Source organism: Callospermophilus lateralis, chromosome 19, assembly GCF_048772815.1.
Source record: "Callospermophilus lateralis isolate mCalLat2 chromosome 19, mCalLat2.hap1, whole genome shotgun sequence".
Taxonomy (NCBI): domain Eukaryota; kingdom Metazoa; phylum Chordata; class Mammalia; order Rodentia; family Sciuridae; genus Callospermophilus; species Callospermophilus lateralis.
Genome location: NC_135323.1, coordinates 12,941,517 through 12,956,615, shown reverse-complemented (window position 1 = coordinate 12,956,615; position 15,099 = coordinate 12,941,517). Strand labels below are relative to the sequence as shown.

The following is a 15,099-nucleotide window of genomic DNA, read 5'->3' as shown; positions in this document are numbered from 1 at the left end:
ATGTAATCATAGAATGTGCTCTCCTGTGTCTGACTTCTCTTCAATCATGTTAAATGTATCAATAATAAGGTACCCCTCCCTTTTTTTTGGAGTAGTATTACATTGTATAAATGTATCACCATTTGCTTATCTCTACATCCTTTGATGGAAATTTGTTTTCTTTTTTTCCTAATTGGGCAGTTAAGAATGGAACAACTATGAACAGTCATGTACAAGTCTTTGGGTGGACATATATTTGTGTTTCTCTTGAGAAGATGCCTAGGAGTGAGATTCTTGGGTCTTGTGACTTTATAGCGTACCAGTTTCTTAGAAAGTGGTTGTATATTTTATATTCTTTTGGTATCTTAAAAAAAAGTTCCATTTGTTCTACATCATTGGAATTGTTGGTCTATTTATTTATTTGGGTACTGGTGATTGAACTGAGAGGTAATTAACCACTGAACCACATCTCCAGCTCTTTTTAAAATATTTTATTAAAGGCAGGGTCTTACTGAGTTGCTAAGTGCCTCACTAAGTTGCTGAAACTCATTTTGAACTTGTGATTCTCCTGCCCCAGCCTCCCAAGCTGCTGGGATTACAGCCATTTGCCACTATGCCTGGCTTGTCTTTTTAATTTTAATCACTGGAGTTAATCATTGCTATGAGTGTAGTATTATCTCATGGCTTTATTTGTATTTTCCTGATGATTGACAATCTTTAGCATCATTTCATATGCATAGAAGCCATTGTTTTATTTTTTGAACGTTTGTTCATCTTTTACTCAAGTTTTAATGAGCTAAGACTTATTTATGTGTTCTGGGCACAAGTTTTTTGGCAGATGAAATGTATCACAAGTGTTTTTATTTATACAGTTTGTGTTTTTACTTTTTTCTGGTGCTGGGGATTGAACCCAGGGCTTCAAGCATGCTAGGCAAGCACTCTACCACTGAGGTACATCCCCAGCACAATTGTTGTTATAAATGCCCCAAATTAATGGCTAGAGAATTACTATTTATATACATATTTATATGCATCAAAATTTTAAGAAAGAAATATGTGACGTTTAAGAAATGCTAGATTTTTATATGGTGGCTGTACAATAGAACAGTGCCAGAATTTTATAGTGTTTTAGCTGAAAATGTGGTAGCTGGAGTTAGTAAATTTCTGTGTTAAATTGTAAGATGCCAGCTTCCAAAAAAAAAAAACAAAAAAAAACCATGCACTGCAGGGTAATCACTGGGGCAATTGACTCAGCGTGCCTCCCAACCCCCCATGCCAAACAGACCAAAATTTGGATCATTGGGCCAGCATTTGCAAATTGAGGGGCCTTTGGACAAATCATTGAACTTCTGAACTTCTTTCCATTTCAATTATTATGGGAGTTACCACACTTATGAGTTTCTTATAGGGTTTCTGTGAGATGTGATGGTATATGAAAGCCCTAGTATAGAGTATGGCATAGAATAAGGCAGCAAATACCTGCATTGCCTTTCCCATCCTTCCATGTCAAACAAGGTTTAAAATTGGAGGAGAGACTCATTAACCCAATGGTTCTATTCAGAAATGGATCTGTATTCTGCCTTGTTTTTGTTTCCTTATTCAACATGTCTTGATCAAGTGTGCTTTGGGCTAGGTTGTGTGTTGGATGTTGCATCTAGTGGTGAGGAACAAGAGAACCTTATCTCTTCATTCTTAGATCCTAGGGGATTCTAGAGTCCAGCAGGGACAGTTGACATCAGGCAGGGAGTGGTAGTACAGTATGTTGAATGTATATGTGCAGATGTGTTAAAAGAACATAAAAGGAGACACCTGATTTAGGACTAGGGATCAGGAAAGGACTTGTAATGTTTAAGCTGAGACTTGAGGCTGGTAGAGATGAGAAAGAGGCAGGCTGATTTGCTTAGAAAGAACATTGTGTGTGAAGGACAGAGAAAATTATGAAAGATTCTTCCATGACTTAGTAGGGTGCCTATTGTAGTGTAGAAAGAGACAGCTGGGTGAGGTTGGAGTGGGATGAATGCAAGGCATCGAGCCTTAGAGCCCAAGCCAGGAGGGTGGGCTTGTTCAGAAGTGCAGTAGGAAGCCATCCAATGGTTTTAAGCAAAGAAATTAAATGTTCACATTTACTTTGTGTATTAATTACTTCAGTTGAGATTGGAGAATGTATTAGAGTACAAAGAGAATGAGGCAAGGGACCAGGTAGGATGAAGTTTCTATTGCTAAACAAGATACTAGGGATGGCAGTAGGGACAGCAGAAAGCAAATCAGATATGAAGATTGAAAGTAAAGTCTTAAGGTAATTGCCAGGGCTCTGCTCAGGTGTTCCTGTGCCTTTCCTTGAGAAAGGTTAAAGGTTTTTAGGATGGTAGATAATGAACTCCACTTGACACGGGTTGTAGGACCTTTCAAGTACCTAGAATGTGGGTGATAGGGGACTCAGCTGTCAGATCTGGGCTAAAAATTCTCAAGTGATCAGCTTTTGTATGATTAGTTGGAAGTCAGAGGAGCAGGTATCTTGTCCAAAGAAAGTGAGTGCAGAGTGGGAGGAGGGGATGGATAATGGAAGGCAAGGAGCCTGGAGGATTCTTGTGTGAGGCAAGAGGAAATCCAGAAGAGAATAGCAGAGTAAAAAGGCAGCAGGTACGTTCAGAAGAGTCCTGGGATGGTTTATTTAACCTTATACTCTTTCCCCTCCCTTTGGCTTAGACTCTTCAGAAATAAAATTTTTTATAGTAAATGTTTTTCACTTCATCATATACATTTGATTAAACAAATACTGAAGATGTTATCTTTGGGGAGGTGATAAGGAAGGGGGGATAGTCAGGGAATGTGGTCTGGGGTTAGATGAATAGGGGACTAATAAAACATTTTCTTCTGTTCAGAACAAACAGTCCCAATTAGAAGCCATCTCATGGAATTAGGTCTAACAGCAGCAAAATTTGCTAGAAAACGGGGGAATGTGTCACTTGCAACAAGACTTTTGGCACAATGCAGTGAGGTTCAACTGGGGAAGACCACCACTGCCCAGGATTTAGTCCAGCATTTTAAAAAACTGTCAACACAAGGTCAAGTGGATGAAAAATGGGGGCCTGAACTTGATATTGAAAAAACCAAATTGCTATATACAGCAGGTTAGTAAAATGAATCATGGTTAGTACATGAATATAATAAAAAGAACATTTGTGAATGTCGTTGTGTATGGGGTAAGGTAATAAAAGAGAAGATTATTTCCAGCTGTTGCTGAACATTGGATTCCTGAATAAGTTGTTTGTAATTGACTTATCTCTATAAATCAGAATTTTTAAAAGAAGTAACTTGGCTGCGAAGTATTAAAGTTTTTTAAAAAAAGATTTTTCAAAAATCATTGATTGTCATTGAATTTACATGTTTTTAAAAGAAAAATATTATTTTACCTTGAAATAATTTCAGTCATTTGCTTTTAAGGGTAAGTGCTGATTGAGTTTTTGGTTTTCTTTAGGCCAGTCAACACATGCAATGGAAATGTTGAGTTCTTGTGCCATATCTTTTTGCAAGTCTGCAAAAGCTGAATATGCAGTTGCAAAATCAATTCTGACTCTGGCTAAGTGGATCCAGGCAGAATGGAAAGAGATCTCAGGACAGCTGAAGCAGGTGTACAGAGCTCAGCAACAGCAGAGCTTCTCAGGTCTTTCCACTTTGTCTAAAAACATACTTACTCTAATAGAACTCCCATCTGTTAATACAGTGGAAGAAGAGTATCCTCGGATTGAGAGTGAGTCTACAGGTAGGATTTCTTTCATTAGCTTTAAAAACATTATTTTAGAAGCCTAAAGTTTATAGTGTTCTGTTGGTGATCATTTGTCACAAAAGTGTGTCTGTGCAATCTATTATATTGCCTGGAAGTAACTAATACATATTTCTTTACAATCCAGTACCTTCCAACTTTCCATATTCAAGTTGTTTTTATGCCATAGATGTTTTTACCACTAGTATGGTCCTGCCCCTGATATCTAAAGCTTAACTTCACACCAGAAGGAGCAACAGAGATATAAAGGAGTAGCTGTGTTCCTCTTGATTGATAGAGCTTAGAAACTACAGAAAGACTCAGGCTTCACATTCTGACCCTACTGCTAATCACAGTAGATTCATTCAATCAAAAAATTAAAAAAAAATTTGAGTGTGCTACTTTTAAACTTTGGGAACTGTTCCGCCTCATTTTGCTGAAGTCCAGGATTTTAATTATGTACATTGGTTTTATGAAGTAATTCTAATATACACATATTAGCAGATCTTTATTCATTTGGGATATGTCTTATCATTATAAATTGTGGCAAATGCCCTGTGACATTTATTCCCTTTAAGATGGGAATAAAGATCTTTGCCTCATGAGTCTCTGCAATTGAATGAGATGGCGTACTTACCTCCTGTGCATTATTTTTTGTTAGAATTTGAAATTAATCTAGTCTTGATGAAATAGCCAATCAGATGCAGACTGCAAGACATTTTACAGCATCTAACACCTGAACTGATTATAGAGTTCAGTGTCATGGAAGACTTTGATGTGTACCACAGGTCCTAATCTCTGCTAAAACTTTAGAGAAGCATAATCCATATTTGTGCCTTACCAAATTATGACAGTAATTTGGAACATAGGAATTGCTTGTGGACAATAAAGATATAAGATGTTAATGGGGCTTCCATTTAAAATTTATGAATGTAATGCCAGGTTCTTTTATTTTTTCCTCATCGTTGCAGTACATATTGGAGTTGGAGAACCTGATTTCATTTTGGGACAATTGTATCACCTGTCTTCAGTACAGGCACCTGAAGTAGCCAAATCCTGGGCAGCACTGGCTAGTTGGGCATACAGGTGGGGCAGAAAGGTGGTTGACAATGCCAGGTATGTATACTTCAATGTGTAATTTGTTTAATGCATTACAAAATAGAAATTTAAAATGCTAAAGGACTTGGAATATGGCTTAATGGTGAGGACCTGGATTTGACCCCCAGTACTGCAAAGCAGCAACAACAAAATAAAATAATTCTTGATTTGGTAAAACCTTGGTAGCTCAAATACTTGACAAATCGTTCCTTTTTATAGTCAGGGAGAAGGTGTTCGTCTGTTGCCTAGAGAAAAATCTGAAGTTCAAAATCTGCTTCCAGACACTATAACGGAAGAAGAGAAAGAGAGAATATATGGTATTCTTGGACAGGCAGTCTGTCGACCAGCAGGAATTCAGGTAAGGAAAACATGGTACAGTGTTTGGGGGAGGTAGTGACAAGATTGTTATTTCAACTTCTTTATTTTGAGGGAACTGGTCACATATACATCATTAAATATTGAATGCACTTAGGCCACTTAGGCACTTATTTTGCAAATAAAACTTTTTTGAGTTTTAAGGTGAAATAAAGTAAGTTGTACTTTTCTAAGAAAGACTTAATTTCTTGAAATCACTAATTTCCTTAGAATTCTAGTTAAAAGTGAAGTTCTTTTGGTATAAAACTAAATTTGTTTAAATTGATCTTCTGATCAGAAGTTAAGTTTTTGAGGACTGTGTGCAGTGGCATACCTCTGTAATGCCAGCAACTCTGAAGCTGAGGCAAGAGGATTGCAAGTTCAAAGCCAGCCTGGGTAACTTAAAGTGGCTGTCTCAAAATAAAAAGAGGCAGGCATATAGCATAGTGGAAGTGCACCCATCCCCCTAAAAAAAAGGTGGTTCTTAAGCTGAGATGTAGCTCAGCCTGTGCTCTGCATGTTTGTAGCATTGGGCTTAATCCCTAGTATTGGGAAAAGGACAGAATTATTTTTATCCCTAGGCTGGGACCTTTAAAATATGCTAATTCATGAACCCTATCCCTAGGGATTTCGAACCAGACCCGTGGGCACCCTTAAGCTCACCAGGTCTTTCTGGTACCTATTCAGGATGGAAAACAGTGGGCGAGATGAGCTATAGCCTTCACTCCTTCCCCCCTCAAAGTCCTGTGTGTTCTAGAATTATATCACTATGAGTAATTAGTTGCAGTCTTCAAAGCCATGTATTTTATTTGCCAGACTAAACTCTGCTGACCGAGTTCTTGCTCTAAACAACAATACGAATAAGTCTCTGACAAAGCTGGTATTAGGCGTTATGTGTAGTATTACAAAGGGAGTGAGGTCTGTTGGATGTGTTCTGTGTATGTTCAGCCTCAGGCTTTTGAACAGATCATATTTATTTTTCTGCAGGCAGAATATTGTAGTTTGGAAACATTTAAAGTACAAAGAATAACATGTTTTTATTCTTTGCTTAAATGCTTAAATCCCTTTTTATTGGCTGCATAAATAATTCACCATAAAGAGAATTCTGTTGACATTGAGTTAGTGTATATAATATCAATAATATGGAATAATTTAGCCTCATAAGGGAGAAAAATGTTTTCTTATGTCAAATCACTTACCTTTCTCTCTTCACTTTATGTTAAAAAATTAGCGTTTTATACCCAATCTTCCTTCAGGATGAAGATATAACCCTTCAGATAACAGAGAATGAAGACAATGAGGAAGATGACATGGTCGATGTTATCTGGCGCCAGTTAATATCAAACTGCCCGTGGCTTTCGGAGCTTGATGAAAGTGCAACAGAAGGAGTTATTAAAGTGTGGAGGAAAGTTGTAGATAGAATCTTCAGCCTGTACAAACTGTCTTGCAGTGCATATTTTACTTTCCTTAAACTCAACGCTGGTCAAGTAGGTGGCATAGTGTTCTAAGAAAAGTTATTTGAGATTTCTTTTCTAGAAAACAAAAGCAAGAGACTGAAATTTTTCTTATTTCTACCTTTAATCTCCCATTTTATAGATTCCTTTAGAAGAGGATGACCCTAGGCTACATTTAAGTCATAGAGCGGAGCAGAGCACCGATGACGTGATTGTGATGGCCACTCTGCGACTGCTCCGGTTGCTGGTGAAGCATGCGGGCGAACTCCGGCAGTATCTGGAACATGGCTTGGAGACAACACCTACTGCTCCATGGAGAGGTGAAGGCCTGAATTAAATCTATCAGTCAATATTGTTTTTAGCAGGATACATAAAACAGTTTTTTTAAAAGTGTTTCCTTTATGTTTGTTGTTTGAATGTGTTTGATAGCCACGTTAGTTCATAGGACGTTCCAGGCTGTTTGTTACACCACAAAGATCCTTTCTCCTACCTTTCAGAGGAGTGAGAAGCTGAATGGTAGGAACTTTTTATATACAATACTAATTTTGGAGAGAGCAGCAAAAATAAGTTTCAAAAGATCTTATACTCCCTTTATAAAAAATTGTGGTTCCCTTCTTTGTAAACTTCTTACACATTTATCACTGGTTGCCCTGGTTGCACACCTATGATCCCACCATTTGGGAGGCTGATGCAGGAGTTTTGCAAGTTTAGGGCCACCTAGGAAACGTAGACCCTGTCTTAAAATAAAAATTAAAAAGACTGAAGTATAGCTCAGTAATGGAGCATCCTTGAATCCAATCCCCAGCACTATAAAACAAAAAGTCTAGAAGTATTTTTTAATTGGTTTGGACTTTGATTTATAGCCCTAATCAGACTTGGACATCAACAGTAGTTGTATATGATTCCTTGTTACCCTGGGAGAACTTTGAAGTCCTTAAAATTTTTGCTGATGCTGACACGTTTCAGATTTTATCTTTTTACTTTACAAGGTGGACAGTTTGTAATAACTTTGAAGTATCTTTTTGTTCTTATCCTGAAGGAATTATTCCGCAGCTTTTTTCTCGCTTAAACCACCCTGAAGTGTATGTGCGCCAAAGTATTTGTAACCTTCTCTGTCGTGTGGCTCAAGACTCCCCACATCTCATATTGTATCCTGCAATAGTGGGAACCATATCGCTCAGCAGTGAATCCCAGGCTTCAGGTATGCTATGTTAAGGTACTGCTACTTTGGGCTGATGATGTTGCTCAGTGGCAGAGCATTTGCCTAACATTTGCAAGATCCTGGCACATCCCCAGCACCACAGAAAAGAAATAAATAAATTCTGCTAATTTATATATAAATTAGTTTTCATAATAATTTTGTTCAATTTTTTGCCTTCTAGAGTTGATAAAGTTTGTAGTTTTTTCAATAGTAATAATTGTTATTTATTGCAGGAGTAACTACTGTGTATCTGGTACTAGGACATGTGCTTTGCATTTTTTCTTTCATCTTTAACCCACCAAGGCTGGGTTAAAGATGAAAGATTACACACCTGTAATCCTAATGATTTGGAAAGTTGAGGTGGGGAGATTGCAAGTTCAAGGCCAGACCCAGCAATTTAGTAAGGCCCTACTCAACTCAGGGAGATGCTGTCTCAAATAAAAAAATAAAAAGAGCTGGGATGTAGCTCAGTGGTAAAGGGCCTCAGTGTTCAATCCCCAGTAGCAAAAAAGAATGTAGGTTCAGTCCCCAGAACCAAGATGAGTTATTTTTGAAGTAACTCAGATTATAGAGCTTTAACTGCCAAATAGGGATTAGACCAAGTTCTTGACTCCGACTAGGAGGATACTTTATCTGTTAGAGACTCATTATCTTTCTCCTGTGATTCTCCTATTAGTTTATAATATTAATAAATATTAATGAATTTTATAAGCTCAGCTTATAAAAAGGCAGGAAATCTTTATAGTCAACTTAATGTACAAAAGGCAAGTTAGTTAAGCACTCTGGGGTTCATTAGATTATCCATGTTTCCCCTAATTCAGTGTAAGTATATAAGAGAAATTTCTTTAAAGTATTTCATTTTCCCATTTCACGGTAGGAAATAAATTTTCCTCTGCAATTCCAACTTTACTTGGAAACATTCAAGGAGAAGAACTGCTGGTTTCTGAATGTGAAGGAGGAAGTCCTCCTACCTCTCAGGATAGCAATAAGGATGAACCAAAAAGTGGATTAAATGAAGACCAAGCCATGATGAAGGATTGCTACAGCAAAATTGTAGACAAGCTGTCCTCTGCAAACCCAACTATGGTGTTACAGGTACAAAGACGCTCAGCTCAATTTTTTAATAGAAATTTTTATTACAGCATCCCTCACCAAAACACCCTACAAATGTAACTCATGGAAGTTATTATTTGAGAACCAAAGCTTTAAGGATAATCAAATGAGTTTGCTAGCCTGTTGTCAATAAGTGTCACTAATTAGGATTCTTTAATTATTAAATGAAAAAAATTGCACCCATACAACTTGTGATGTTTGGGGTTTAAAGAAGAGTGGGTACTATGTGCAGATGTGTCGGTGACCTATTTGGATATGTGTATGCAGGTTCAGATGCTCGTGGCTGAGCTGCGCAGGGTCACTGTGCTCTGGGACGAGCTCTGGCTGGGAGTTTTGTTACAGCAGCACATGTATGTCTTGAGACGAATTCAGCAGCTGGAAGATGAAGTGAAGAGAGTCCAAAACAACAACACTTTACGCAAGTATGTTTTTATTCACTTTTGCTCACAAAAGAAACTACCTTTAGAAAACAGGGAAGAAAGAAAAAGCATAATCTGTATAGACTTCAAGGTTTGTCTGAGTTGTAACTTGTATTAGATTTCAGCCCTCCCCTCCCCGCTGCTTTTCTGTTTTTTATTTCTTCCTAGGCTCTGAAACACTACCGCTGTACTGTTTTTTTAAAATGCTTCTATTTCATTTATTTGTTTTTATGTGGTGCTGCTGGTGATCAAACCCAGTTCCTCACACATGCTAGGCAAGTGCTCTGACAGTGAGCTACAGCCCCAGTCCCAATTCCATTCCTTTTTATGACTGAAGAATATTCCTTGGTATAGGTGTACCACATGTTATTTCCATTCATCTGTTAGTAGATGGTTGGATTGCTTCTTCTTTAGGGCTGTGTGAGTAATACTACTTTGAACATTGGTGTACAAATATCTGATTGAGTCCTTGCTTTTTGAATTATTTTGTTTATGATGTAGTAGGTTTGCAATGGATCTTGTGACTTATCTGTGTTTAACTTGTTCAGGATCTGAAAAGCTGAGGTCCACAGTGGCTGTATCATTTCATATTCCCACCAGCAGTGCATGAGTGTTCTTTTTTTTTTTTAAGTCTTTGCCAACATTTGTTAATTTTCTCTTTTTTCTATTAGCCAACATATTAGATATGAAGTGGTATCTTATTATGGTTTGAATTTGTATTTCCCTGATGACAAATGATGTGAAGCATTTTTTCATTTGCTTATTGGACATTTGTTTATCTTCAGAAAAAAGTCAATTCAAGTCCTTTGCCTATTTTTGAATTGGGCTGTATGTATTTGTTGTTGAGTTATAGGAGTTTTTTTATACATTCTGGATATTGACTCCTTACTGGATACATAATTTGCAAATATTTTCTACCTTTCTGTGGGTTGTCATTTTGCTCTCTGAATAGTATCTTTCAGTGAATGAAACTTCTAACATTTTACATTGATCTATCTTTCCATATCTGAGGAGTCATTGCCAAACTTTCAAGAAGGCTTTTCTGTATGTGTTCATCTATGAATTTTATAGTCTTAGCTCTTAAGTTGAAGTCTTTGCTCCATTTTGAGTTAGTTTGGTTTTTTTTTGCATCGTGTATGATAAGGATACAAATGAAGTTTTTGTATGTGCTTATCCCATTTGCCCCACATTATTGAAAAGAAAAGCTTCCTGTTTTATGTGCTAAATTTTGTTTTATGTTATAAAATTACTTTGCCTATTTATTCATTTATTTATTGGAAAGGTGGGGGGGGGGCTCTGTATTTAACCCAGGACACTCTTAATACTGAGTGACATCCCTAGTCCTTTACATTTGTTTATTTTGAGATAGGGTCTCCCTAAGTTGCTGAGACTGGCCTCAAACCTTCAGTCCTCCTGCCTCAGCCTCCCTAAATTGCTGGGATTAAAAGGCATGCACCTGTTTATTTTGCCAATGTTTTATTACTCTATTTAAATTCATTCTTTTATACTATTTACTCACAGTTTAAACATTTAAATTGTCCTGTGTTTTTATAAAACTTTTGAACATTGAAGCTTACGAAATACAATGTTTTCCTAATCAGAGAAGAGAAAATTGCCATCATGCGAGAGAAACACACGGCTTTAATGAAGCCCATTGTGTTTGCTCTGGAGCATGTGAGGAGCATCACAGCGGCCCCTGCAGAAACACCTCATGAAAAGTGGTTTCAGGATAACTACGGTGATGCGATTGAAAACGCCCTTGAAAAACTGAAGACCCCATCGAATCCTGCAAAGCCTGGAAGCAGCTGGATTCCATTTAAAGAGGTACAGAATATTCTCAAAGAATGCTACTAAACAGAAAATTCCATATGGGATACAAAATTTAAGTAAGTGGACTCTCCTTACTCAGAACACAAGAGAAGATTTTTTAAGACCATGGAAGGCCACCTATGACCAGTTGCTTATAATACAGAAAAAAGGATATTGTTTATTTTGAGAATTGAGGGCTGGCAGACAGAAGGGGTGGCAAAAACCCCTACTCATTCATGTTTGGAGGGTTCACACCAGGGAAGAATATACAGTAAGTAATTAGTCAAGAAAAAGAAACTAAATCTTGTGCCTACATGTTTATTGAGGGAGCATTTGGTGGTATTATTATTATCATTTTGAAGTATTGGGAATTGAGCCCAGGGACCCTTTACCAACTGAGCTATACCCCCCAGCCCTTTTTATTATTTATTTTGAGGCAGGGTGTTGCTGAGTTACCCAGGATGGTTAACCAGTATACGTTGAGCATTCCTAGTGCAAAATCTGGAATGCTTCAAAATCTGAAACTTCTTGAGTAGTGTTCACATTTTTGGAGTAGGCTTACATAAGTAGGTAAAGTTAATGTAGATATTCCAAAATCTGAAAAACTCTACAACCTGAAACATTTTTGGTTGCAAGCATTTTAGATAAGGTATACATTATCTAATTATTTTGAAGTCAATTCTGCACATGCAGTTGTGTCTTCAAACATTTGAGAATTCTTATCATGTTTATTTTGGTCCTGTTAATTCTGTATTCTTTTTGGTCTTCTGTTACAGTATTAGTACCGTTAGTTGAGGTAGTCTCTTTAAAAGTTTGTAACTTTTTCTTGTGTTTCCTTATCCCTACCTTCTCTTTTATTGCTTTTTAACTGTTTTCTTTACTGGGTTTGGAAATGAGAAAAATATTAAAACATGTACCAAAACAAATGTAAAAACTTTAGTAAATGCAAACTTCTAGATTTAGAGGAAATAGCTAGAAGCACAAAACAAAACTAGTGTGAAAGATGACATTTATTATGTGTGCCCTTGCCCAAACTCTGGTTTCCCATGCTCTTAAACCAGTTTCTTACTTCTTTGTCTACTGGAAAAGGAATGGGAATATAACTCAGGGACATAATGCTTACCCAGTGTTTACAAAGCCCTGAGTTTAGTATTCAGCACTGCAGATATAAAGTTAGAGAGAGAGAGAGAGAGATAGATAGATATATCCATCTATCTGGAAGAGAAGATAGAATACTTTTTAAAGCCCCTGTGTGTTTGTGGGGGAGGGTGTTGTTTGAAATAAGCTCTTCAACAATTTTTATAACTACATACATTTTATACATTTTAAAGTATAATTTTTAAAAAATTTAAATTCCTGTGTTCCCCTTCCCTTTTTTTAAAAAACTATCATTCAGCTAAAAATACAAAATTTTAAATTAGCCAATGAAATTGAACTTTAAGGTCTTACTTGTTGTTTCCTAAATATCACCCTCTCTACAATAATTGTTCTCTAAATATTTAATCCTTACCTACTTTTTGGAAAATTGTTTTGCTTATAGCTTCGACTCTAAATGATCTATTCTTTAGTTCCTTTAGTTCTTTAGATCTTTTTTTTCCTGATTTCCTAAATATCACCCTCTCTACAATAATTGTTCTCTAAATATTTAATCCTTACCTACTTTTTGGAAAATTGTTTTGCTTATAGCTTCAACTCTAAATGATCTATTCTTTAGTTCCTTTAGTTCTTTAGATCTTTTTTTTCCTGATTCTTCCATGTTTTATGTGTAATGGATAACAATGTGAAAATACAGTTGTTTATCCATTATTCTGTTAGTTAATACTTGAGGTGTTTCTTTTTTTTTTTTCTTTTTTTTCTTTTTATTAACCATTAAAACTTGCTGAAGACTGCTTTAAAATTGTTCACAGGAAAATAGACCCCATGGTTTCTTAATTCAGGTGCAGATTACTGAATTAGATATACATGGAGAAACAACTGTACCTACAATCAGTTGTCCCCTCTGATTATTGGAAAGGAGTATGGTGTTTTACTCTGTACATCAACCAATGGAGCTCTAAACTGTTAACTTCTTTGTTAAAAATTTTCTTGTGATGCACGCCTGTAATTCCACTGGCTTGGGAGGCTGAGGTAGGAGGATGACAAGTTTAAAGCCAGCATCAGCAAAAACGAAACCCTAAGCAACTCAGTGAGACCCTGTCTCTAAATAAAATACAAAATAAGGCTGGGGATGTGGCCCAGTTTTTGAGTGCCCGAGTTCAATCCCCGGTACCCACCCACCCAAAAATATTTTTTTAACCTCTGGGTCCAGTGTTGTACCCCTGTAATTTCCAGCTACTCGGGAGGCAAAGGCAGGAGACTCGCAAGTTTGAGGCCAGCCTGGGCACCTTAGCAGCACTTTTGTTTCAAAATAATAAATAATAAGGCTGGGATGTAGCTCAGTGGTAGAGTGCTCCTGGGTTCAATCCACAGTAACACCAAAAAGGGGGGAAAAAAGTCTTCTTTTTGTGCACTCTTAAGTTTTATTAAGTCTCTTATATATCCATTAAATTCTTCTCTAGATAGAATCTCATTTTTTTTCCTAGTAATATAATGTCAGTTACTTTGCAGAAGACTTCCTTAAGGCTGTGTCTGTCTGACAGCTAACTCTGTCTTTCTCTTTTGCTATTTTGTAAGGACAGACTTGATTTGTGTTGGCATTGTTCAGGCATAGTTCAACAGTGGGAAAATAGTTTTTGAAAAGCCCTGAATATGGTGACCACATCAGTACCTTTTCTTTCTGTTTCCTGTGATTTAACTACTAATTTGGACAGAGAAGAGGAGGTGGGGCCTTAACAAAGTAGGAATCCTATTCAGCCCGCCATTGTTTCCCTCCCAGGGTGGTCCAAAGCCCTCACACCAAATTAAACGTAGGAACTAGAGCAGCAGGTATTTGTGTGTGTGGGGTGTGTGTGTGTGTGTGTGTGTGTGTGAGAGTGTGATGGGAAGGAGGGTTAACTTTACTTTTATGCCAAGTTTAATGTGGAACAAAATTGTAATCATAATGTAGGATTGTTTTTCCCATTTTATGAATATAGATAATGCTGAGTTTGCAACAGAGAGCACAGAAACGTGCAAGTTATATCTTACGTCTTGAAGAAATCAGTCCATGGTTGGCTGCTATGACTAACACTGAAATTGCTCTTCCTGGGGAAGTCTCAGCCAGAGACACTGTCACAATCCACAGTGTGGGCGGAACCATCACAATCTTACCGACTAAAACTAAGCCCAAGAAACTTCTCTTTCTCGGATCAGATGGGAAGAGCTATCCTTACCTTTTCAAAGGTTTGTGTAGGAAGATTTCCATCCTCTTTATGTATGAACTTGTATGAGCAGAAAGAATTGAGATATAGTAATATAATGTTAACATTTAGTATTGACAACTTGCCCCTGAATGGAATTCTCTAATGCTCTCAAGTGTGCCTCATGCTTTTGCTAACTAATACAAAGAAAGTGGTATTCTTGGAACCCCATTTGGTCACCCATCCTCAAACTTAAATTTGTTTTCATAGGGCTGGAGGACTTACATCTGGATGAGAGGATAATGCAATTCTTATCTATTGTGAATACCATGTTTGCTACAATTAATCGACAGGAAACGCCCCGTTTCCATGCACGACACTATTCTGTAACACCACTAGGAACGAGGTCAGGACTAATCCAGTGGGTGGATGGAGCCACACCCTTATTTGGTCTTTACAAACGATGGCAACAGCGGGAAGCTGCCTTGCAAGCACAAAAGGTTGAGTAAAATTAAAATGTGTGTTTTTTTTTTTTTAATGTTTTTTAATGTTCATAAACAAGTGGACCAGCTTATTCTCTGGTTGTGTAAAATATTTGTAGACTTACATTTGAACAGTTTTGCAAGACTTG

The 15,099-nt window shown here is 37.1% G+C and overlaps 1 protein-coding gene across 6 annotated transcripts in view; it reads left to right on the top strand.

The window, feature by feature from the left end:
• Nucleotides 1-15,099, top strand: part of Smg1 (SMG1 nonsense mediated mRNA decay associated PI3K related kinase) — a 100,534-nt gene that overhangs the window by 56,622 nt on the left and 28,813 nt on the right. For all 6 annotated transcript variants that reach the window (XR_013089458.2, XM_076840724.2, XM_076840721.2 and 3 more), the window contains 12 exons: nucleotides 2,862-3,110; nucleotides 3,458-3,742; nucleotides 4,714-4,858; nucleotides 5,060-5,198; nucleotides 6,451-6,681; nucleotides 6,791-6,968; nucleotides 7,688-7,849; nucleotides 8,727-8,944; nucleotides 9,230-9,384; nucleotides 10,983-11,205; nucleotides 14,265-14,511; nucleotides 14,739-14,968. Coding sequence is in view for 5 of the 6 variants with exons in the window: in XM_076840724.2 (XP_076696839.1) it covers nucleotides 2,862-3,110; nucleotides 3,458-3,742; nucleotides 4,714-4,858; nucleotides 5,060-5,198; nucleotides 6,451-6,681; nucleotides 6,791-6,968; nucleotides 7,688-7,849; nucleotides 8,727-8,944; nucleotides 9,230-9,384; nucleotides 10,983-11,205; nucleotides 14,265-14,511; nucleotides 14,739-14,968 (2,462 nt within the window). In the remaining variant the exon portion in view is untranslated. The remainder of the gene's footprint in view (nucleotides 1-2,861; nucleotides 3,111-3,457; nucleotides 3,743-4,713; nucleotides 4,859-5,059; nucleotides 5,199-6,450; nucleotides 6,682-6,790; nucleotides 6,969-7,687; nucleotides 7,850-8,726; nucleotides 8,945-9,229; nucleotides 9,385-10,982; nucleotides 11,206-14,264; nucleotides 14,512-14,738; nucleotides 14,969-15,099) is intronic.